This window comes from Halichoerus grypus, chromosome 13, assembly GCF_964656455.1.
Source record: "Halichoerus grypus chromosome 13, mHalGry1.hap1.1, whole genome shotgun sequence".
NCBI lineage: Eukaryota > Metazoa > Chordata > Mammalia > Carnivora > Phocidae > Halichoerus > Halichoerus grypus.
Genome location: NC_135724.1, coordinates 65,087,881 through 65,110,807, shown reverse-complemented (window position 1 = coordinate 65,110,807; position 22,927 = coordinate 65,087,881). Strand labels below are relative to the sequence as shown.

The 22,927-nt window shown below is 36.3% G+C and overlaps 1 protein-coding gene across 2 annotated transcripts; it reads left to right on the top strand.

Moving 5' to 3' along the window:
* The first annotated feature begins 5 nt into the window (after window positions 1–5).
* On the top strand, window positions 6–22,709 carry CEP76 (centrosomal protein 76). Of its 2 annotated transcripts, none has more exons than XM_036121738.2 (12): window positions 6–450; window positions 1,515–1,670; window positions 2,710–2,791; window positions 3,418–3,642; window positions 5,022–5,207; window positions 7,011–7,108; window positions 7,481–7,609; window positions 12,329–12,517; window positions 16,123–16,289; window positions 17,379–17,712; window positions 19,771–19,988; window positions 20,594–22,709. In XM_036121738.2, the coding sequence occupies exons 1-12, from the start codon at window positions 388–390 to the stop codon at window positions 20,730–20,732; spliced, it is 1,986 nt and encodes a 661-aa protein (XP_035977631.1). In that variant the 5' UTR covers window positions 6–387; the 3' UTR covers window positions 20,733–22,709. The 2 variants fall into 2 exon arrangements, with proteins under 2 accessions (XP_035977631.1, XP_077916772.1); XM_078060646.1 differs by lacking the exon at window positions 6–450 and adding an exon at window positions 695–1,206.
* Window positions 22,710–22,927: the final 218 nt, after the last annotated feature.

The following is a 22,927-nucleotide window of genomic DNA, read 5'->3' as shown; positions in this document are numbered from 1 at the left end:
ATCTGCCGGTCCGCAGGGCGGAAAGGGCCCGCGACCGGGGAAAGATGAGGGCGGGCAGTGCCTGCGGAGACCCTGGCAGGGCAGGCAGATGGGGAGCGCTGAGCTCGCGGGATGGGGACCCCCAGGGAAGGGAACGGCAGGCGGAGGTGGTCAGGCAGGGAGGGGGGCAGCCCGAGCCCTGGTAGTCCGCGCCGTTTGAAAGCAACAGTTGAGCGCCGCCGCTGCCTCGGCTCACGCCCAGCCCCGGCCCTGACGCGGCGTCGCGCCTCCCGGGAGCTGCGTGAGGCCAGTCGGTCGCGCCGGCTCTGCTCAGCGGCGACTGGCTTTCCGGGGCTGGCAGGGGCGCACCCGAAGCGGGGAGAAGCGCGGTGAGACGCCGGCCCCAGCATGTCGCTGCCTCCGGAGAAAGCCTCGGAGCTGAAGCAGCTCATCCACCAGCAGCTGAGCAAGGTGAGGGCCGCGGGCGCCGGGCAACACGGGCCCCTCCGGCCGCCTTCGGTGCTGAGCGCCCAGCCTGGCGCCCCGAGGCCTAGTCGACGGCGGCGTCTGTTTGCCGGGACGCGAGCGCAGGCTCTGGGGCGCAGAGCGCGGGCTGGGCGGGCTCCGGGTCTGCAGCCGGGGCCGCTTTCTAGCCTCGGTGAAAGAGAACAATGCTGGCAAGTACTAGTGAGACTTTGAGGTGGCAGAACGCGGCGGAGTGATAGCACGGCTGTGAAGATAAAGCGTTCGTCCTGCGGTTACTGGGTATCAGATCCGGTACAAGTTGTGTTTGGAGCAGGTGTATATTCAGAGTTCAGGAATTAGAATTACGTTAGGAGTGAAACTTGTATCTTTGAAGTTGAACCAAATCAGCAAATTTTAAAGAAGTCATGAAAGGGAAGTTACTAAAGGTCTTGTAATGAAAGTGTTTGTGATACTTCGGAGCGCAAGAAGAACATTGTTAACGTCCTCGGCTGAATGCAGTAAGCTGCAGTAATAAAAGCTACCGTTTATTGTACACTTGTATGCCAGGCTTTGTGGTGAGTGTTTAGCATCTTTTACCGAAGCCTCACAGTAATCTTGATAGGGCACTATTTTTTCCAGGTTCATAAAGGGTAAAAAAGTTGACTCAGGGTCACATCTAATAAGTTGAAGGCTGAAATTCGTACTCTGATCTCCTACTCCAGGACTGTGTTCTCTTGATTATACTACACTCTCTTTCAAAAGGTCTGTTTTTTTGAGTGTTATTTGTGGGGAAATGGTAACAAAGGTAGTAGATAACCAGTAGAAATTATTTCTAGAACTTGTACTAAAAAAAATTCATCCTAAAATTTTTTTCTTTTAAAAAATCTTACCTTTATTCTCATTGAATTCTAGTAACAATTTTACGTTTACTGTTAGCTTGAGAAGCCTTCCTGAATTTTGTCTATCCACTCTCCCATTTTTTTCCTTTGGGTGTTTTGGAAAGAAATTAGTTAATTGGCAATGTTTGATGGCTTCATAAATGTAAATTGTAATGCGAGTTTTCTACATAGATGGATGTCCATGGCAGAATAAGAGAAATCCTTGCTGAGACAATACGGGAAGAATTGGCACCGGATCAACAGCAGTTATCAACAGAAGATTTGATCAAAGCCCTTAGACGTCGGGGAATCATTGATGATGTGATGAAAGAACTTAATTTTGTTACTGTGAGTAATCTTTTAGGGGAAAAATTTTGAGAGTATGTTCCTATGCTTAATGCTGCTTATAGGGTCCATATTTGGGGCCTCTTTTTCCTAAAATCACTTTAAAACAAGACCATTTTTGTCTAGTGATATCCTTACTTCAAGTATAAGCTAACTCTACCCTTTATTGTAGCAAGTAGGATAATGTATCAAAGAGATTGGAGTTACATACTATATTTTTCTCTCTAAAATGACAGAATTTTCTGTTGTCATTCTTTAGTTCTGTAAGTGTACCTATTTCAGTTAAATTAGTTCACCATAACCTAGTTTCTTTCCACTAGCATTCTATAATTTTTTTTAGGTTAGGCATATTTTTTAAATAAACACATTCTTTTGGAAATCCATTCTGTATGATTAACAAATTACCAATTTCTTTAAGAAAATAATTGTGTAAGAACCTTCAAATCTCTTTATACAAATAGGTCAGTAGTGGGATGAGAGCCTCAGTGCACAAATTAGTAAGTAGGCCTTCTTTTGAAAATGAGGCAATAATGAGAAACTGTGACCTAATAATACCTGGGTAATATAATGTAAAAATTGGATGGACCGCATAATACACCAGGGAATAAGTATTTTAATACAGCCTCCTTTTTTGGTTTTTGAAGTTTATAAACCCATTTGTTTAAAAATTGACCCAATAACAGCTTCTACTGTGTGAATGTCATTCCCTTATTAAAATCAGTTCATGGTAGAATCAAGTCAAATGTCATATTAGGTTTAGAAAAAGTTTAACCTTGTTTAAGGTATTAAGGATTTGTTTTTTTGCATTCTGTGGACATTGAAGACAGTTAAATTCCTTATTAGACTTTAGGCGTGACCAGTTGCATCATTTTTTTTTGCAGGCTTTTCGTTATTTTAATTGTACTGAGAAAATAAGAGTTTCCTTGAGGGGGCTTTATCCTATCTACTTTTATTTACTTCTTAGTCCCATTGTTGACATTTCCTTGCTTAGCTATAATTTTTGTTTTCTAATTTGTTTTCATTTTTTTCCCTGCCTTTCTAGGATAGTGTTGATCAAGAGCTACCTTCCTCTCCAAAACAACCTGTTTGTTTTACTGATAGACATTCAACGTTGTTAAAAAAAAGTATGTGTATTTCTTTTTAACATTGATTTTGTTTTGCACAGTATTACATATTGATGTGCTGTAATGTTTGGTATTTGATAGAAAACATTTTTCCTTTCTCGAATGAAGTACTTATCATTTTTGTGATTAATCATCCAAAAAACTTAGATTCTGTTTTGCATGAAGTATGTACGTCAGAAGATTTAATGTATCACAGAGTGGAAGCAAAAACAGGATAACCTGTTTCTCATGTTTTAATAGTATATTTTACAAACTTTATACAGCCTTGCTTTTTTTAATGGTAATTACCTAACAAGTACACTTGCTGCGTTTATATTTGTCTGAGTTGGTTTGTGGAGGTGAAGGAGTGTTGGATAAACAACCAAAAAGTAAAGGTTTCTTAAACCTTGGTTCTGACTCCTTTCTAGCTGGGAAAAAGTAGCCAGAATATAAACTCAGATAAAGATATCTTATTATGTATGTTTTCTTCCCTGGTTGTAAATGGTCCTGGTATAGAGTAAATTTGTTACTCTTTTTCTTTATTTAGTCTTTGGTTTTATTTCTGTTAAGTTATTATTTTCTATTGTCTTAATCACATTCCTTAAGTTATTTGGCAGTTTCCTCATATATATTGCTACACTTTACAGCTAATATTGATCCAACACGGAGGTATCTTTACCTTCAGGTTTTGGGTGGAAAAGCTTTCTTGGAACATCTACAAGAACCTGAGCCTTTACCAGGACAAGTTTGTTCAACCTTTACTTTATGTTTACATTTTCGAAACCAACGTTTTCGTTCTAAACCTGTTCCATGTGCCTGTGAACCAGATTTTCATGATGGCTTTTTACTTGAAGTACACAGAGAAAGCTTAGGTAAGGAGCAATGATAATTTGTCACTTAACTGAGTAAATCTTTGTTAGGTTTTATTGTAGAACAACCATAACAACTTTTGCTATAAGAGATTTATAATGAATGAATCTTCCTACTTTGCTTTTATTTTCTCCACTGCTTTTTTTTTATATAAATGACTTCCACCTTCTTGCTTTATTTTCTGCTTATTAATTTTCCCTGAAGATTATTTTTTATTGTCTTAATGGTTGCTTCATTAGTAGTAAACATTTAAATGCATATGGTGGGGGGCTGGGTGGCACAGTTGATTAAGCATCTGACTCTTGATTTTGGCTCAAGTCATGATCTAAGGGTTGTGGGATTGAGCCTTGCATCGGTCTCTGCGTTCAGCACAAAGTCTGCTTGAGATTCTCTCTCCCTCTCCCCCTCCCACTTGTGCGTGCACTTGCGCACTCTCTCTCAATCAATCAGTCAAACAGTAACTGCCTGTTAGGTGCATTATGCTATGGTAGGCAAGTGCTGCGGATATAGTGGAGAATGAGACATAATCCTCATTTATGAAAGATAGCTAGATTTATGATGTTAATGTAACTTTCAAAAATAAAAATTAGGATGGACATCTGTAACTCTCATTTTTATAACTTTAAAATTATATACTTGATTCCCATAATTGTTTTACATTATTTCTATTAATGTATTTTGTATGTTATTTCAATATAGAAATCTTTACATTTGTAAACTTAACAAAGTTATAGAATTATACCTTCAGAATTTTAGATTGCTAAGATGGTTAATACAGTACGAAAAATTTTTTTTGCCCCCAGTGAAAAATGTTGCCGTGGGCGCCTGGGTGGCTCAGTTGGTTGGGCGACTGCCTTCGGCTCAGGTCATGATCCTGAGTCCCAGGATCGAGTCCCGCATCGGGCTCCCTGCTCGGCAGGGAGTCTGCTTCTCCCTCTGACCCTCCCCCCTCTCATGCTCTCTCTATCTCATTCTCTCAAATAAGTAAATAAAATCTTCAAAAAAAAAAAAATGTTGCCCTAATAGGGCTGTTTAAAAAAAAAAAAGAATTAATTTGAGAGAGAGAGCGTGAGCGAGCACAAGGGGTGGTGAGGGGGAGGAGCAGACTCCCTGCTGTGCAGGGAGCCTGATGTGGAGTTCGATCCCAGGCCCCTGAGATCATGACCTGAGCCAAAGGCAGACACTTAACCAACAGAGCCACCCAGGGTGCCCCAGGATTGTACTTTTTTTTATAATGTAATCTGTTGCATGCTTTTTGAGGCATTACCAAATTATTTTATTTGGTTTTATATAAGTTTATTATTAGTATCCTTTGTAATAAAAGTATTCTTAGTTGGCCTAACAGAATATGTAATGTGGTACATTTGGTTTATGTTGCCAGGTGATGGAACTCGAATGGCTGATTCAACAACAATGTTATCAATAAGTGATCCAGTTCATATGGTGCTAATCAAAACAGACATATTTGGTGAGACTACTTTGGTGGCATCCTATTTTCTCGAATGGCGATCAGTTTTGGGCTCAGAAAATGGAATGACCAGTCTTACTGTGGAACTTATGGGTGTAGGTATGATGATTAATCACTGTTACCTTTTTATAGCCACAGCTTGTTTGTAAATACATTTTATGTTTTCTGAATACTTTTGTAAACCAAGAAGGAAACATGTAAAAAGAATTTCGTTAGGGGGCACCCGACTCTTGGTTTCCGCCCAGGTATTGATCTCAGGGTTGTGAGATCCAAGTCCCGCATCAGGCTCTGCACTCAGCATGGAGTCTGCTTAAGACTCCTTCTCCCTTTCCCTCTGCCCTTTTCACCTGCACTTGTGTGTGTTTTCCGCCTCCCTCTCTCTGAAATAAAATCTTTTTAAAAAATACTTAAAAAAAGGATTTCATTAGAATTATGTTGGACTGTAGTATTGTAGTCTTGGGAAATGTCATGAAGCATTTTATAAGTATAGAACTTCACAGTCAATCTGACCTTGTCTTAAGGAAGAAATTTTTTATGGGGCTTGCTTGCTCTTTCTTTCTTTCTTTTTTTAACATTTTATTTATTTGACAGAGAGAGAGCATGCCCAAGCAGGGGGAGCAGCAGAGGGAGAGGGAGAAGCAGGCTCTCCACTGAGCAGGGAGGCTGATGCGGGGCTCGATTCCAGATGCTTAACTGACTGAGCCACCTAGGCGTCCCTTGCTTTCTTTCTTTTTTCAAATTTATTTGATTGTATATAAGACTGTAAAGAAAATTAAGATTCTTCACACACATGCATATGTAAAAACCCTCTATTCCAGCACACTCCAGTGTACAGTGCATCCCCATTAGTACCAGTGTCTTCCTGCAGCAAGGGTTCTTACAGGTTATGGAGTTGATATTCTTCCATCCTTTTACTTGTGGGAACGTGGGACTCAAACAGGTACTAACTTGCTCATTGACAATATCTGTGAATAGTACTCTTTGAGGACAGAGATGGTGCCTATCTTATTCACCATTGTCTCCTTGGACTCTTGCATACTATCTGATGTGTAATACATATTTGCTAATAAAATAAGACCTACCAATATTTTATGCATAACATGTAGAGGAATTACTTTGGTATTGAAACTAAGTTGCATAGTCTAACCTGGCCAGGGGACAGTATAGCTTTAGGACTTTAGATTCTGATAAGTCAGACCTGGAATGTGTTTTTCCTTAAATAGAAAGTAGGGGAAAAAAGTTTTATGTGGGATATTTATTTTCAAAAGATATCCATTATTTGTCTTCAGATACAGTCCTAACATGGTTATCGTAGTAGTGACCAAGAAACAAGTATATTCTGATTCACCAGAGAAATAGTAAATAGTTCTGGTAACAACAACAACAAAAATATATTTGTTTTCTGATTCTTTAAAGCCAGGAATGGATTGAAAATTTGTACTCACATGTGATGTGAAAAATGGGAAGGGATTAAAAAAATATATATAGGAAAGGATACATAGGAATTACTATATATGATAAAGTATAAATATTTTCTGAGAATGAGATGTTAACTGTTGCTTTACTTTGTTTTTGATGTAAATCTGGTTGGCATACATTTAATGAAGATAAAAATTAAGAATACCAAATCCTATATATCCAAATAGCCCCTTAAAATGTGATAAGCAAACTCAGAAAATAGGTAATCTCTTTATAATTAGATAAAGGTCTTCATGCAAAATAAAAACTAATTTGATTTGGTTCGTTTTTAATATGAATATTCAAGATGATGTTGAATATTATCTGTATTTCATGTAAGAGGTAAAGCACAAAATTCTTTAATTATTTTGGTTAGACTTTGGTTGACTAAATATACATAGTATGGAAACCTCTGAAGTTCTAAATATTTATTTAAATTTATAGGCACAGAATCAAAAGTTTCTGTGGGAATTTTAAATATAAAACTTGAGATGTACCCACCACTCAATCAAACATTATCTCAAGAAGTAGTGAACACACAGGTAAATAATTCTGAATTTCTCTTCTTTGTGTATTTGTTTTCATAGTGGTGTATTTACCTGTTGATCCTAGAAAGTACTTTCTTTTTAGAAAATTATCACTTCCTAGTTTTAAGCAAAAGAATGACAATATGATTTATTTAAAAATGTTTGTATTGTGAGAAAAGATCACTAACCATTATATGGAGACGAGATTATGGGGTGGGGTGTAGATACAGGGAAGTCAGTCAGGAGGCTCTTAGAGAAAAATGGTAGAGATGATAGCTTATATTAGGGTGGTGGTAGAGATGGAGAGAAGGATGCTGAATTGTTACATATCTTAGAGTATGTAAGGAGAAAAAACAAATTGAAGGAAGTATTTTTTTAAATTTCTAGCTTGCTTTGGAACGTCAGAAAACTGCAGAGAAAGAGCGATTATTTCTTGTATATGCAAAGCAGTGGTGGAGAGAATATTTGCAAATTCGACCTTCACACAGCTCACGGCTGGTTAAGATTTTTGCACAGGTTTGTAAATTGCATTAGAAAAGGTTCACACGTATATTTGAGATTTACTGTTGTATATGTAAATTTCAATTAAGATGAATTTGTAAAATGTATTTATTCCAGACAAATGAAACTTTATTTGTAAAAATCGAGTATGATTTTATAATACTCTTTCACTGAGTAGGTGACATAACACATTTGTTTTATTTTGCTTTTCATTTTCAGTTATTCTTTTTAAACCCTTTTTGAATATATTTGGTTTAAAATAGATGTAGACCCACTTTGTTTAATTTGGAGAGTGATATTTAGTACTAAATGATTAAATACTAAGATACTTTGCAGTTGATAATGTAAATTCAGCTTTCATATGCAGAATTGGGGGTCTGTGCATGTATGTTTAGGCATATACATTATTAGGCTATCTTCTTAAAGACATTATTATATGTAATAATTCCATATAGCCAAAATCTCTGAACCAGTGACCAGTAATATTTAACTGCAGCATTTCAGTTCTGTATCTCTGCTTCTATTTTCCTGTATCCTAAGTCTATTTTCTCTCAACATATAATCATATAATAAAATATATGATTAGATCATATATTTTGTAACTTCTGAGGAATGATGCACATATTTTATATTCATTCAACCTTATGTAGATGCTTTTATAAGAGTTATAGTGTGGTATTATTTTGACTAATATGTCTCAGATCCTGTGCATTGGTCTAGTTTTACCCTACGTAGTAGGATGGGCTAAGAGTAGTTCAGTTTCTAGATGAGTTAAAAGTGGGAGAGCCTTGTTGATTAGTGGTGGAAATGAGGGAAACAGCTTCTCACTTTCCAGGAGCATTGTCTATGCATTGTTTGACTGGGCAGACAGGTAGCATTGATGTCAGGATGGGGCAAAGAGAAACCAGTCAAAATATAACTGGCTCCCTGCTGTCTATTTAGTCTGAGGTGAGGTTATGCATTGCCATGTGGAATCTGGGACCAGAGAAGAATGGGTGGGTGAGGAAGTGATCAGAGAAATGGCAAATGAAAGAGGAGGAGAAAGAGGATGATGCAGTTACGCAAATCGGAACGGGGATAATTTTTAGGAAATACTACTTGAACAAGTTCCCATCTCTTAGAATTCATTGTAAGAAGATTTGAACCACATAAGGTCACTTAGTCTCATGGTAACCATATGAGATTGTCAATTGGCCAGGCCTTGCCACTTTTTATAAAAAACAGTATAAAAGAGAGGAGTAAAGAATTTTTCCTAATATCAAACAGCAACTTAGTCATGGAGACTCCGTTAAGTTGCAGTTTCAACTAGTGCTTTTTTGGTTTGACTGGACCACCTCTGGATAAATAGAGAGTAAAAATGTTTATCTTACTTCAGTTCCCCAAAAGTGTCTTTTGCTGCTGCGTTCAATATTTGACTAGATGAAGTTAAGGAACAATAACATTTATTTAAGGCAGTCAGTCTAATCAAAACTAATTTTAAACCAAAAAGTTATTATACATGGTCTGAAATGAATTTCCAGTGCTTCTTGGCACAAGAGAAAATAGTTTACAGCAGCACTATCTTCCTGCAGTGATGGAAATGTTCTCTGTGCTGTCCAGTATGATAGCCATTGAACTATTAAGCATGCAAAATGTGGCAATAAAGAACTGAATTTTGAATTTTATTTAATTTTATTTAAAAAGCCACATAGGATTAGTGGCATTCTTAATGGACAGTGCAGGTTTAGAAGCTAAAGTACCGAAATTTTCAAGACATTTCGTTTATGGGGATATGTTATAGATAATATGAGAAATATTGCTGTAATGAAACATATAATGATATATCTTGTATTCTCAGATGCTACTATTGATGATTGATTTAGGGCACATGCATCTACTTTTTAGGTACTCATTCCTTTCCTCTCTGTTGGTGGAGTTGTAAGAATAGGACTAAATGGCCCACTCAGGAACTCAGTTAATTACCTTTATCCTAACCAAACATCTGTAGAATCATCAGAGTTGTTATACTTAATAATCTATTGTACTTTTTCTTCCTCACTTGCTTGTTTTGCTATAGTACAATAGTAATTCACTTAATGATAGCCTTTAAATTTTCTAGTGTAAGAAATTTTAAAGTAAGTTATAGAAATTGATCTTTAAGGCCATTAAGTTTTTTCTTTTTTTTAAGATTTTATTTATTCATTTGAGACACAGAGATAGAGAGAGAGAGAGCATGAGCAGGGAGAGAGGCAGAGGGAGAGGGAGAAGCAGGCTCCTCGCTGAGCCAGGAGCCTGATGTAGGGCTCGATCTCAGGACCCTGGGATCATGACCTGAGCCGAAGGCAGACGCTTAACCATCTGAGCCACCCAGGTGCCCCAAGGCCATTAAGTTTTAAGAAAATGTTACAAATCACTTGAGGATTGAGGCTATCCTTTTAATGTTCAGATTTTGATTTCAAGACAATATTCTCACACTATAGTAGATTAATAATTAATACTGAGCTAATGTAGGGGTGCCTGGGTGGCTCAGTCTTTAAGCGTCTGCTCTCGACTCAGGTCATGATCCCAGGGTCCTGGGATCAAGCCCCCGCATTGTGCTCCCTGCCCCGCATTGGGCTCCCTGCTCCACAGGAAGCCCTTTCCCACTCCCTTTCCCACTCCCCCTGCTTGTGTTCCATCTCTCGCTGTGTCTCTGTCAAATAAATAAATAAATAAATAAGTAAGTAAGTAAATAAATAAATAACAGAGTTAATGTAAAAGAAATTGAAATAATAGTTTTCTACTTCCCTCCAAAATTAGAACCATGGTTTTCTGTTTTTATGAGTGCCTTGAAACACCCTTCACTTAAATTTCCTCTCTTTCTGTCTCTGTTCCTTAGTTTCCTTAATTATCTTTGATTCTTCATTCTATTTGAGCTTTTTCCTAGCTGATCCCTTTGTTCTATCTCTATTTCTGATTCCCAAGATAGCATTGGGGAGATGGAAAGTAAGAGACCACCATGGATGTGTTTGAGCTGGGGAGGTAACAATGGGGTGAGAGAGGACGGAAAAAAATCAGTGCCTTTTAGAGTTGAGAACCATAGTTATGAGTCAAATCATAATAATACTTTGCTCTATAAAAAAAATTCATGATCTTTCTCATTATAATTAAATGTAAATAATAGGTTTTTTTTTTTCTTGCTAAGGTATGGGATTATAGTGGAGAGGTGATGTTTTTGTGGTATAGAAAGACATCAGTGGTTCTGATAATTGAAACAGTATTTTTCTGTTGGCTGAGTTAGGCCTTGTTTCTCAGGAGCCTTGCCATGATAGAGAGTGTTAAATTGTCTTTGAATTTTGAATAGAAAGTAATCCTTTGACTTTGTCATCTCAGTAACCATGAATGTAAGGGAAATGTGGGCTTTGGTAATATTAACTCAAAAAGCCCAGCGGTGGACAGTCATCAGAGACTTTTGTATGCCCTGTAGTTATTTAGCTCAAATGCTAGGATATATCCTATTTTGAAAATGTAAGATGTTTACCTTAAATGATTTTTAAAAGTCTGCTTTCAGTTCACTTGGTTAACAAATCCTTGTTAACCTTCCAAGTGTAATGGAAGCAAACTAAAAATGAGCTCTGATAACTTGTTGGATCAGTAAATCAGAAAAGTTACTCTGTTTGGATATACAGTATTAAGTTCTGTACGATAATATGAAAGAATACTTTGGCTTAGATCCCCTCTCCATCCCCCAAATACCTGCCTATTCTGTTTTCGGAAGAGTTCTTTTTTTTCCCTAATTTTATTGAGGAGTAATTAACAAATATAATTGTATATATTTAAAGTGTACAACATAATTTGATATACATATACTTTGTGGGATGACTACCAAGATTAAGATGATGAACACATCCATCACCCCACAGTTACCTCTTTCTCATGTGGTGAGGATGCTTAAGGTCTACTCTCAGCAACTTTCAAGTTTACTGTATTAACTAGTCACCATGCTGTATATTAGATCCTCAGAACTTACTCTTCTTATAACTGAAAATTTGTACCCTTTGACGTACATCTTCCCTATTCCTCCTTCTCCCCAACCCCTGGCAGCCACCATTCTATTTCCTATTTCTCTGAAATCAGCCTTTTTTTAAAAAAAAAAAAGATTTCACATGTAGTGACACCATACAGGATTTGTTTTTCTCTGTCTGGCTTATTTCACTTGGCATAATACTCTTCAGATTCATCCGTGTTGTGACGAATGGCAGGATCTTCTGTTTTATAGCCGAATAATATTCTATTGTATATGTAATACCACATTTTCTTTACTCATTCATCCATTAAAGGACATTTTACTTATTTCCATATCTTGACTATTGTGAGTAATGCTGCAGTGAGCATGGATGCACAGATACCTCTTTGAGATACTGATTTCAGTTGCTTCAGATACATATCCAGGAGTGAGATTGCTGAATCATGGTAGTTCAAGTTCTTATTGTCACAAGTTTTGGAGACAGCTGAGGGTTTGAATCCCAGCTCTGTTGCATAATACCTGTAGCTTCAGTTTCTTCATTTATGAAATGAAAACAGTAAGAGATGTTAAGATTAAAAGATAAATTGAATGCGTAGCACTTAGCTACCCAGTGCTGGATGCAGGGTAAGCACTCAATAAGTGTTATCCAGAATTACCTTGTCCCACATTAATATATTCTAAGAAAAAGTTGTAAAATTGGGAATGATTAATCTATCCTTACAGTTGATGTTTTTTCCCTCTTCCCCCAGGATGAAAATGGGATAAATAGACCAGTTTGTTCCTATATTAAACCACTTCGAGCTGGGAGGCTTCTGGATACTCCAAGGCAGGCAGCAAGATTTGTTAATGTCCTTGGTTATGAAAGAGCCCCTGTTATTGGAGGAGGAGGTAAACAGGAACAGTGGTGCACTCTGCTGGCCTTTCTCTGTAGAAACAAGGTATTCTACACATGTAATAGAATTAAAAAGCAGTACATCATAGTTATTGTGAATTGATTGCATTTGAAAACAGAAAAGTGGGTAAATTATCAATTTGAACTAGTCAGAATCTTTTGTTTTTAATACATAAAAAACTTAGCGTCTTTATTTTCTTGTGTAGTTTCTTATTAGCATAATATGATTTTTGTGAGGTGGAGACAAGTACTATCGTGTCAGAAATCAAGATATAGAGGTAAATTAAACAGTGAATTAGAGACGGTGCTGGGACCAGAATCATGGTCTTTCTAGTACTATTCATGTTTTAAAATCTGTTTAGATAATACATTTTTTTTTAAAAGAGAAAATGGCAGTACAAGATGAATATGGAAGAAAATCTTGGATTGCATGATATTTTGTTTAGTTTCAAGTGTAAGTATGTATTTAAGAATTTGTGTACATTTTTGATATTAACTGATTTCAATAAATGAATTTTATAGATGATGTGATATTTTTAATCTTCTGTGTTCTAAAAATGTTGATAATATGAAAACAAGATTATCTTTAGCATTTCAGTTTTGAAATAGAAAAAATTTTTTTATTACTTGTTTTGCAATAATTTTTGTCTGAGGTTTTATAAGTAGTATGAGTTCGTTCACAAGGCAAAGCTTATACAGAAGAGCCTATTTAGCTTAGAGATTGATTTGTTAGGAAGATTTTATCTTAAAAACAATTGGTGGGGGGCGCCTGGGTGGCTCAGTCAGTTAAGTGTCTGCCTTGGGCTCAGGTCATGATCCTGGGGTCCTGGGATTGAGCCCTGCGTCGGGCTCCCTGCTCAGCGGGGAGTCTATTTCTCCCTCTGCCCCTCACCCTGCTCATGCTTTCTCTCTCTTGCATGCTCTCTCTCTCTCTCTCTCTCAAATAAATAAATAATCTTAAAAAAAAAAAAAAAAAACAATTGAAGGGGCTCCTGGGTGGCTCAGTCAGTTACACATCTTACTCTTGATTTTGGCCCAGGTCATGATCTCAGGATGGTGGAGTTGAGCCCCAAGTCAGGCTCCGTGCTCAGCATGGAGTTTACTTAAGATTCTCTTCTCTCTTCCTTCCACTCTGCTTCTCCCCACCTCCCGCACTCTCTCTTTCTTTTTTCATTTTTTTTTTTTTTTAAGATTTTATTTATTTGGCAGAGAGAGACACAGCAAGAGAGGGAACACAAGCAGGGGGAGTAGGAGAGGGAGAAGCAGGCTTCCCACAGAGCAGGGAGCCCGATGCGGGGCTTGATCCCAGGATCCTGGGATCGTGACCTGAGCCAAAGGCAGACGCTTAACGACTGAGCCACCCAGGCGCCCCCACACTATTTCTTTCTTAAAAAAACGAAAACAGTTAAACATTATCAGTAAATTATTTTGATTTATTCTCAAGTTGTGGTTCCCAAAAGTTGTGTTTTGGATTTAAGCTTTTTTATTTTAAATATAGCAGGAATGGTACATATTTAAAGTCATTATGTAAATAATTCTTTCCTAAAGCAAATAATCACCCCTTGATTCATTATTTTGTTTACCTGAGTTTGTTTAAAGAGAAAGCACATCTTAAATTAGAATCTTGAAATTATTAATTTAAAAAAATTTAAAAAAAAATTTATTCAGAGAGAAAGAGAGTGAGTGAGAGTACAAGTAGCGGGGAGAGTCAGCGGGAGAGGGAGAGGCATACTCCCCACTGAGCAGGGAGCCCAACACAGGGCTTGATTACTGGGATCATGACCTGAGCAGAAGGCAGCCACTTAAACTGAGCCACCCAGGCGCCCCAGAAGCTTGAAATTATTGAAAAAGTTATTCTTGCACGAACAAGAGCATTACAGCAGTAAGGGTGCAATTTCTCCCATGATTCTATTGCCAGTTTTTCATCTCTTTTTTTATATTTTTGTGTTTCTCTGTGTATATATTATTTTTCCATAATTATAACTGAGATATAAATAAAGTTTTGTGTCCTGCTTTATAATTTAACATTATGCTATGGACATTTTCCCATGTAGTAGTTGCTACAATTTTTATGATCTCCATCTTTTCATGTTTGCATAAGTATAAAGTTTTCTTTAGTTGATATAACTATTGCCATTGTAGGAACTGTTTCTTTTGGCTACAGTAGCTTCTAATTTTTTGATATCTTTGTGAGTGAATATTTTCATTGAATATCTTTGGGAGTATTATTATTTTTCTTTTGAAAATTTTTAGTATAAAATCTCAGTATAGAAATTACTGTGTCTAGAAGGTTGGATATTTTTCAAAAGTTAAATTTGACATTTTAAAATGTTATTGGTTCTAGTATATTTAATCAAAAAACAGCAGTATAGAGCCACTAATACAAAATTTAAGGGGAAAGAAATCACCCCTCAGGCTAACACTGAGCTTAAAATTTTGCTTTTGTATATTACCTTTAGTCCTGCACTTAAATACATATCTTCATGTAATTGTAGCCTGTTTTAATATTTTTATTTTTTATAGATTATCAGATATTTTGTTTTTGTAGCTTTCATAATATTTTTAAGTTGTGAAAGTAATATTATCAAAGAAAATTTAAAAAATAGAAGGGAAAATGATATATAACCTTCCATAATTATAGCCATTGTTGACATTTTCTTCTTTCAGTCATTTTTCCTGGTATGTATTGCCTTAAAATGATCACATACAGATACTGTAATTCATTGTTTTAAGTTTGAGTATTTTCCGTATTTGCATTTCTTGATGTATCATTTGTCATCTTGTCTGTTCATGTCCTTTAGCTCTTTAGCTATTCATCTTTAAAATCTTGCTACTTTTCTTTCTATGTTATATAAGTTTTTTATAAACTTTTGAATCCGAATGTCCCCTTTTATTTATTTATTTATTTATTTAAGATTTTATTTATTTATTTGACAGAGGGAGACACAGTGAGAGGGGGAACACAGCAGGGGGAGTGAGAGAGGGAGAAGCAGGCTTCCTGCCGAGCAGGGAGCCTGATGCGGGGCTCAATCCCAGGACCCTAGGATCATGACCTGAGCTGAAGGCAGACGCTTAATGCCTGAGCCACCCAGGCACCCCGGAATGTCCGCTTTTAAAGTATATACGTTATGACTATCAGATTTGTGAGCACTGACTTCGTAAAATAATTTAGGTTCTTCTAAAATTAGTGTATTCTTACCCCTGTCCCCAATTGTTTCAGCTTACCACTAGACTAATGATTAAAAGAAAAAATTAGGGGCATCTGGGTGGCTCAGTCACCTTCGGCTCAGGTCATGATCTCAGGGTCCTGGGATCAAGCCCCATGTCGGGCTCCCTGCTGGGTGGGGAGTCTGCTCCCTCTCCCTCTTTCCTCTCTCTTTCTCTCTCTCTCTTGCTCTCTCTTAAGTAAATAAATAAAATCTTTAAAAAAAAAAAAATCTAGGGTGCCTAGCTGGCTCAGTCGGTGAAGCATGTGACTCTCCATCTCAGGGTTGTGAGTTTGAGTCCCATGTTGGGTTTAGAGATTACTTAAAAATAAAAAAAAAACTTGAAAAAATGAAAAAATTAATACTGCTTTTTTAATTATAATTTTTGTTGGATATTTAATGAGGAAACTGAAGGAATAAATACTTAATTCATTTCATTTTCTAGGGTGACTGTGAAGATCATGCTAACCTTCTATGCAGCCTTCTTCTTGGATATGGATTAGAAGCCTTTGTCTGTGTTGGGACTAAGGCAAAAGGAGTACCTCACGCGTGGGTTATGACCTGTGGAACTGATGGGACTATCACTTTTTGGGAGAGTTTAACAGGACACAGGTTTGTCAGCTGTTACAAGGATATTAAAATGAAGATGTAAATGTTTGAGATTATAGGTTCTTTATTTATATTGATGGTATTCAAAGGCACATCCTGATAATTTTCATTATTAGAGCCTTTTTGATAACTATGTAAAACATTACTTCAATTAAAATAATAAATTTGAAGAAAATTTGTACATCTAAAATATTGGTAAAAATATTGGTAAAAAATAAATGATTTATTTTTAATTTTGTGTAATTGGCATATGCTTTTTCTGATGTTTTTCCTCAAGCCTAAAAGTAAGTTCAGGTTGTAAATCATGATTTCTTCTGAAAATCTGATGTCACTAACTCCACATTGGTAAATTCACTGTATACTTTTCTTAGTTCTTTGGACTGCCATCAGATTTTGAAAGAGTTGCGTGCTCCTCCCTCTTTCCTGGGACCATCTCTTTCCTTAGCTTCTCCCATAGCTCTGTCTTTCAGTTTTCATTATTCCTGTCTGGCTGTTCTCACTTCTCCTTCATCTTATCTGTAAATGTGGGAGTTCCTAAAGATGCGGCCCTGGGCCATCTTCTCAGTTTTCTGAATTTCCCCCTGGTTGATAATCGTTTTAATTAGTTGTACCTATTTAGTTGTAGCTAAGTTATTTTAATTGTGTTACCTGAGATGAACGGTTTTGATCTTAATGATTATACATAGAATATATTTTCATGTTGAATAAAGTTGATTTTTATATCATAATATGTGCCATACAATTACTGTAGAGTAATCAAATTGTAGAAATATAAGAAGAAAAAACAAGTATTAAACTCTAGTCCTGGGAAATAGTTATAGCCTTAAGTATCTTTTTCAATAGGTGTTGCCTTTTTTTTTTTTAATTTTTTTATTGTTATGTTAATCCCCATACATTACATCATTAGTTTTAGATATAGTGTTCCATGATTCATTGTTTGTGCATAACACCCAGTGCTCCATGCAGAACGTGCCCTCCCCAATACCCATCACCAGGCTAACCCATCCTCCCACCCCCCTCCCCTCTAGAATAGGTGTTGCCTTCTTAATTTTTAAGTTTTTATTATATAAAGTGATGATTTACTTTTTTTAGGTACATCCACAAACCTGCCAATCCTGATGAATCTCCAGTTGCTGAACAGCCCAAACCATTGTACCCATATCGAACAATTGGTTGTGTTTTCAATCATCAGATGTTCCTGGGAAATTGTCAGCCCTCTGACTCAGTAGAAATCTGTGTATTTGATTTGAATGATGAATCCAAATGGAAACCCATGAGTGAAGAAGCAATCAAATCTGTTTGTGCTCCGGGAGCTACAACATCCCTTCCTCCCTTTCCCCCTCTGTGTGCATCCACAATTGATGCTTCTGTAACAAGTAATGAAATAGAAATGCAGCTAAGGCTGCTAGTGTCAGAACACAGGAAGGTAATTAACACTGAAATTTGTAGTTTTGCGCATTTTTTTAATTTGTTTATATATTTAACGATTTGGGGGGGGGCAGGTGGGATAGTGCCAGTCACTGTTCTGGCCCTGAAGAAAGCAAATTTAATTCCTGCCCTTAAGAAGCTTGAAGTTTTGGGGCACCTGGGTGGCTCAGTCATTAGGCGTCTGCCTTCGACTCGGGTCATGATCCCAGGGTCCTGGGATCGAGCCCCGCGTCGGGCTCCCTGCTCGGCGGGAAGCCTGCTTCTCCTTCTCCCACTCCGCCTGCTTGTGTTCCCTCTCTCTCTGTGTCTGTCTCTGTCAAATAAATAAAATCTTAAAAAAAAAAAAAAGACAAAAAACATAAAAAGATTAGTATATTTTAAGAATTTTTGTTCATGAAAAGAAACCAGTCAGGAGTGAAAAGAGCACAATTGGAGTGGGAAAAGTTATATGCAACACATATAACCATCAAAGGACTAGAATCCCAGAAGACTTACTTCTAATTCACCTCTTCGGATTCCCCACCTTTGGTGAATCCAGTTTTCCGTGTTCCTTGAGGCCATCAAAGGCAAACTGATTTATCAAATATGTTTTCTGGGCTCCCAATTACTATTAGTTTTGGCTTCTAAAATCTGCTGTACTCACTTGCCAACTCATCAAAGCATTTAAAAGTATATTTTGGAAAATATTTAATCTGGCATTTGTAGTTTGGTCTTAAAAGCAATAGGTTGTTTAAGGACCTAGTTCACTACACTGCTGGGAATGAAAGCCCCTCATTACTGCCCCTTTCCTTCCATCACTTACACTGCCTTTTAATTTTCTTAGGTATTGTTTACAAACAAGACCAGTATTTTATTACGTTATAAGAATTTATATAGAGAAGAAAACTGAGCTAGATACTAGTGTTAATCACTAAGTTAATGGTGCCTGTAAACCAGCAAGTAAGATTTACTTTTTGCCAGGGTAAAAAGACAGGTGATCGTAGACCTTTGGGGTTACTTGGAACCACTTAAAACCTTGAATACAGGGGCGCCTGGGTGGCTCAGTCGTTAAGCGTCTGCCTTCGGCTCAGGTCATGATCCCAAAGTCCCGGGATCAAGCCCCGCATCGGGCTCCCTGCTCTGCAGGAGGCCTGCTTCTCCCTCTCCCACTCCCCCTGCTTGTGTTCCCTCTCTCGCTGTGTCTCTCTCTGTCAAATAAATAAATAAAAATCTTTAAAAAAACAAAAAAAAAAAACAAAAAAAAAAACCTTGAATACAGAATGGATTGTGGATCACTACATCAAAAACTAATGATGTATTGTATGATGACTAACATAACATAATAAAATTAAAAAAAAAAAAACCTTGAATACAAAATCAGGAAATGGTAGAGATCTATTATGATAATCAAAATATTTAGGATTTTGAGAAGTTTTTTATGTTTGTAACAATGTTTTAAAAATATGTGTCTAGGTATCTGTAGTTCATTTGATGTTATAAATGAAATCATAATTGCCTTCAGCATTCCATTAGAAACATGTTTTAAGCTCCCTAAAGGCCTATAGCATGTCTTTTTCACCTTTTTATCTCTTTACAGTTTAAAAGTTAGTGTTTTTTATAAATATTTGAGTTTAATTATACATGCAATTCATTTGTTGATTTTTCTCCCCTACTACAGTTGAATTTGTGTTGGAGCAATCAAATTAAGCAGATTCAATCTTACTAAACTTTTTAAAGTTAAATAAAATATGATTTCAAATTTCAGTGGCACTGTGTTTTCCATAGTAGGACTCTTCCATGTAGTCTTTTCTAGTGGATATTAAGGAAGTATAGATTTTGGAGACTTTCCTAACATCATTGTATTGAAAGTTTATTGGTTTTTTTCCTCTAAGAAGTAAAACCAGATACCTGTAGTTCCTTTATTTGTATGTGTCCTTATAATAATTAATAGAAAGTTTAAAAAGTTATGACAGGTTTTAAAAATCTCTTGGCATACATTAAAATAGCCAACATTTATAATTGGTTTTTAAAACATTAGTGTATTTCACCTTTCCTTTTCATCTTTTGATTGCTGTAGGATCTTGGTCTCACTACTGTTTGGGAAGACCAGCTTTCCTATCTCTTATCACCAGCTTTGGCTTCTTATGAATTTGAACGTACAACAAGTATATCTGCAGGCAATGAAGAATTTCAAGATGCCATAAGGAGAGCTGTACCTGATGGTCACACATTTAAAGGGTTCCCAATACATTTTGTATATAGAAATGCAAGGCGTGCATTTGCCACATGTCTTCGGTAAGGTGGAATTTATGAATTCATAAATGTTGTTATTGGCTTAGGAATTTAAAGATATTTATTCATTTGAGAGAGAGTGAGCTCAAGGTGGGGGCAGAGTGGGGACAAGCAGACTGCGCTGAGCATGGAGCCCGATGCGGGGCTGGATCTCACAACTCTGAGATCATGACCTGAGCTGAAATCAAGAGTCAGACGTGCAACCTACTGAGCCACCCAGGCGCCCCTATTAACCTAGGAATTTTAGCAGTCTGGTTAGTCTGGTTATTTAGGAATGACTTTAGAATCACATGGTGAACTTTTATAATGATTTATTATTTTCCTTGCCACAGATTGTGATTCATTAGGTCTGAAATGTAGCTCTAGTAGTTGGGATAATTTTCCCGTTGATTTTGGTGCAGTCTCAGTTGAGGATTTCTGATCTTGTCCAGTGTAATTTTTTAAATTTATAGACTGAAGAAGTATTCTATAATTTGAATAAGTTAACCAAAATCACAGGGCTATTGGTAGCAGAGACAGGATTTTTAAAAATTATTTTAAATACTGACTTACTTAGAAATAAAACCTAAGTTCACTTCTTAATTGAATAAATTTTCTTTCTTCTATAGGTCTCCTTTCTGTGAAGAAATAATCTGTTGCCGTGGAGACCAGGTGCGACTGGCAGTTCGTGTCCGAGTGTTTACTTACCCTGAATCTGCATGTGCTGTTTGGATCATGTTTGCTTGTAAATATCGCTCGGTATTATAGGACTAACATTTCTATAAGAATATACCTGTTTTATTGGAATTTTACATATTGTACATTACTAGCTGTATAGAAGTTATTATTTTAAAAATCACATTCTGGCTTGGATGTCATATTTCACTTTTGTATATACCTGACTGATAATGTTTGAAAAAAATCGTGTGTATTTAAAAATTAAGGATAAAAAACTTGTATAAATCTGAGTGGAATTTAGTATAAATTAAGTGTGTATTTTATTTTAATAAATGCTACTTTGTTTACAGGTATTCAGTAGTTTAAATATAAATATAAAATTTACTCAGTTTTCTTTACATTAACAGTAATCAGAGATACTTATTTGTCTAAGGGTTTGAGTCATAGTAAAATCAATATGATCATTATTTTTCATAGATTAATGGGATTATTTTATATAAATTAGGAAAAATTAACCTCACAACAGATTTATTCATTAAATAGGTGAAAATACGTTTTGATGAATTATCACTTTTGAGGTTTACCCATGGCCATAGGGATATTTGTGACTTTCCAGGGATTTATGGGAAGACTTTGATGCAAGAGTAGGAAAAACTAATAGCAGAAAAGCATAAATATTAACAAAACAAACCTCACATGAAAGTACATAAATAATTTATAAATATGGTAGTTAGATCCATTATAAATTGAGTATTTTTATTTTTAAAAATTTTAAATATTTATTTGAGAGAGAGAGCGCGCGCATAAGCAGGGGGAGTGGCAGAGGGAGAGGGAGAAGCAGGCAACCCACTGAGCAGGGAGCCTGATGTGGGACTCGTTTCCAGGACCCTGGGATCATGACCCACCTGAGGGTAGACGCTTTTTTTTTTTTTGAAGGCAGACGCTTAACTGAGCTACCCAGGCGCCCCAAAAATGAGTATTTTAGAAAAAATTCATCATACCCTTCTGTTATGACACTTTGATAAACTATTTCTGTAATTATTATTGGCAGTTTGTTGCTGATTTTCTGTAGTCAGAGGATTCATTACTAGCCTCTTCATGGATTCCATCTTATAAACCACATTTGTTTGTCTTGAAACCACATTTGTTTTTCTTTCTTCCTTTTTCTTTTTTATTGTGATAAAAACATCAGTGTATATGTGACTACTCTACATTGGAGAATCATGTGAGGCCACTGAAAAATGAGCATATGTGAGGGACTCCATGCTGATATTTGCTTTAAAATTGAGCAAGTTTTAAAAGTTAGTTTTAAAAGTGAACAACAGTGAGCATTAAAAAAGCTATAGCAATTTGACTTTTTGTAAGAAGCTACATGACATAATTGATAGATTTGACTGTCCATTCAGCATCTCTGTGCACAGGTTGCTTCATCCATTGGTCTTAAAGCAACTATGGGGGCACCTGGGTGGCTCAGTTGGTTAAGTGTCCCACTCTTGATCTCAGCTCAGGTCTTGATCTCAGGGTTGTGAGTTCAAGCCTGTGTTGGGTCTGGAACCTACTTAAAAAAAAAGAAAGCAGCAGGATACTAGTTGGCTGTGCAAGTTACTCTTCATCACTTCATTGCAAATGATTTAATGTTTTTAAAATTAAAACCTAGAGATACCCTAAAATTTACCTTTTGTTTATTTTTGTATATGATAAATATTTATGATTTAACTTGTTTAAAAAATCTGAAAATATCCCTCTTAATTTTCATTGAAAACAGTAATCAGATGTTTTTTGTGAGACTGACATGACTTTAGAGAATTAGCAAAATAAGAATTAGACTTTTTTCCTCTGTTACCAGAATTACTCATAAAGCTATCAATGGGGAAAATTGCTTATAATTTTCAACTTTTGGAACAAACCATTTATGGGGCACATACTAAGAGGCAGACTATTTTAAGATCAAGGCTATGTTATCATTGAGGCTGGGCTTCCTGCCTTATTGTACCAGAGTAACACATGTATTCATAATGCATCTTTGGTATAAATTCTAAAATAAATTTCCTTTTTATGCACTTTTAATAGAGTGTGACATGAATAATTTTCTGTAAAGGTGGTTTATTTCAAAAGATTCTTTCAGTACATTTATCACTAGAATTCTCCCATTACCAATAATTTTTCTTTTTAAAAATTAAATTTACCTTGTCTGTTTAGCTGTCATAAAAGTTGTTTTCCTATTAAAAATGTAAAATTCTTTATATAATGTCTTTAATGTGTTCTTTTGTACACTAATACAATCC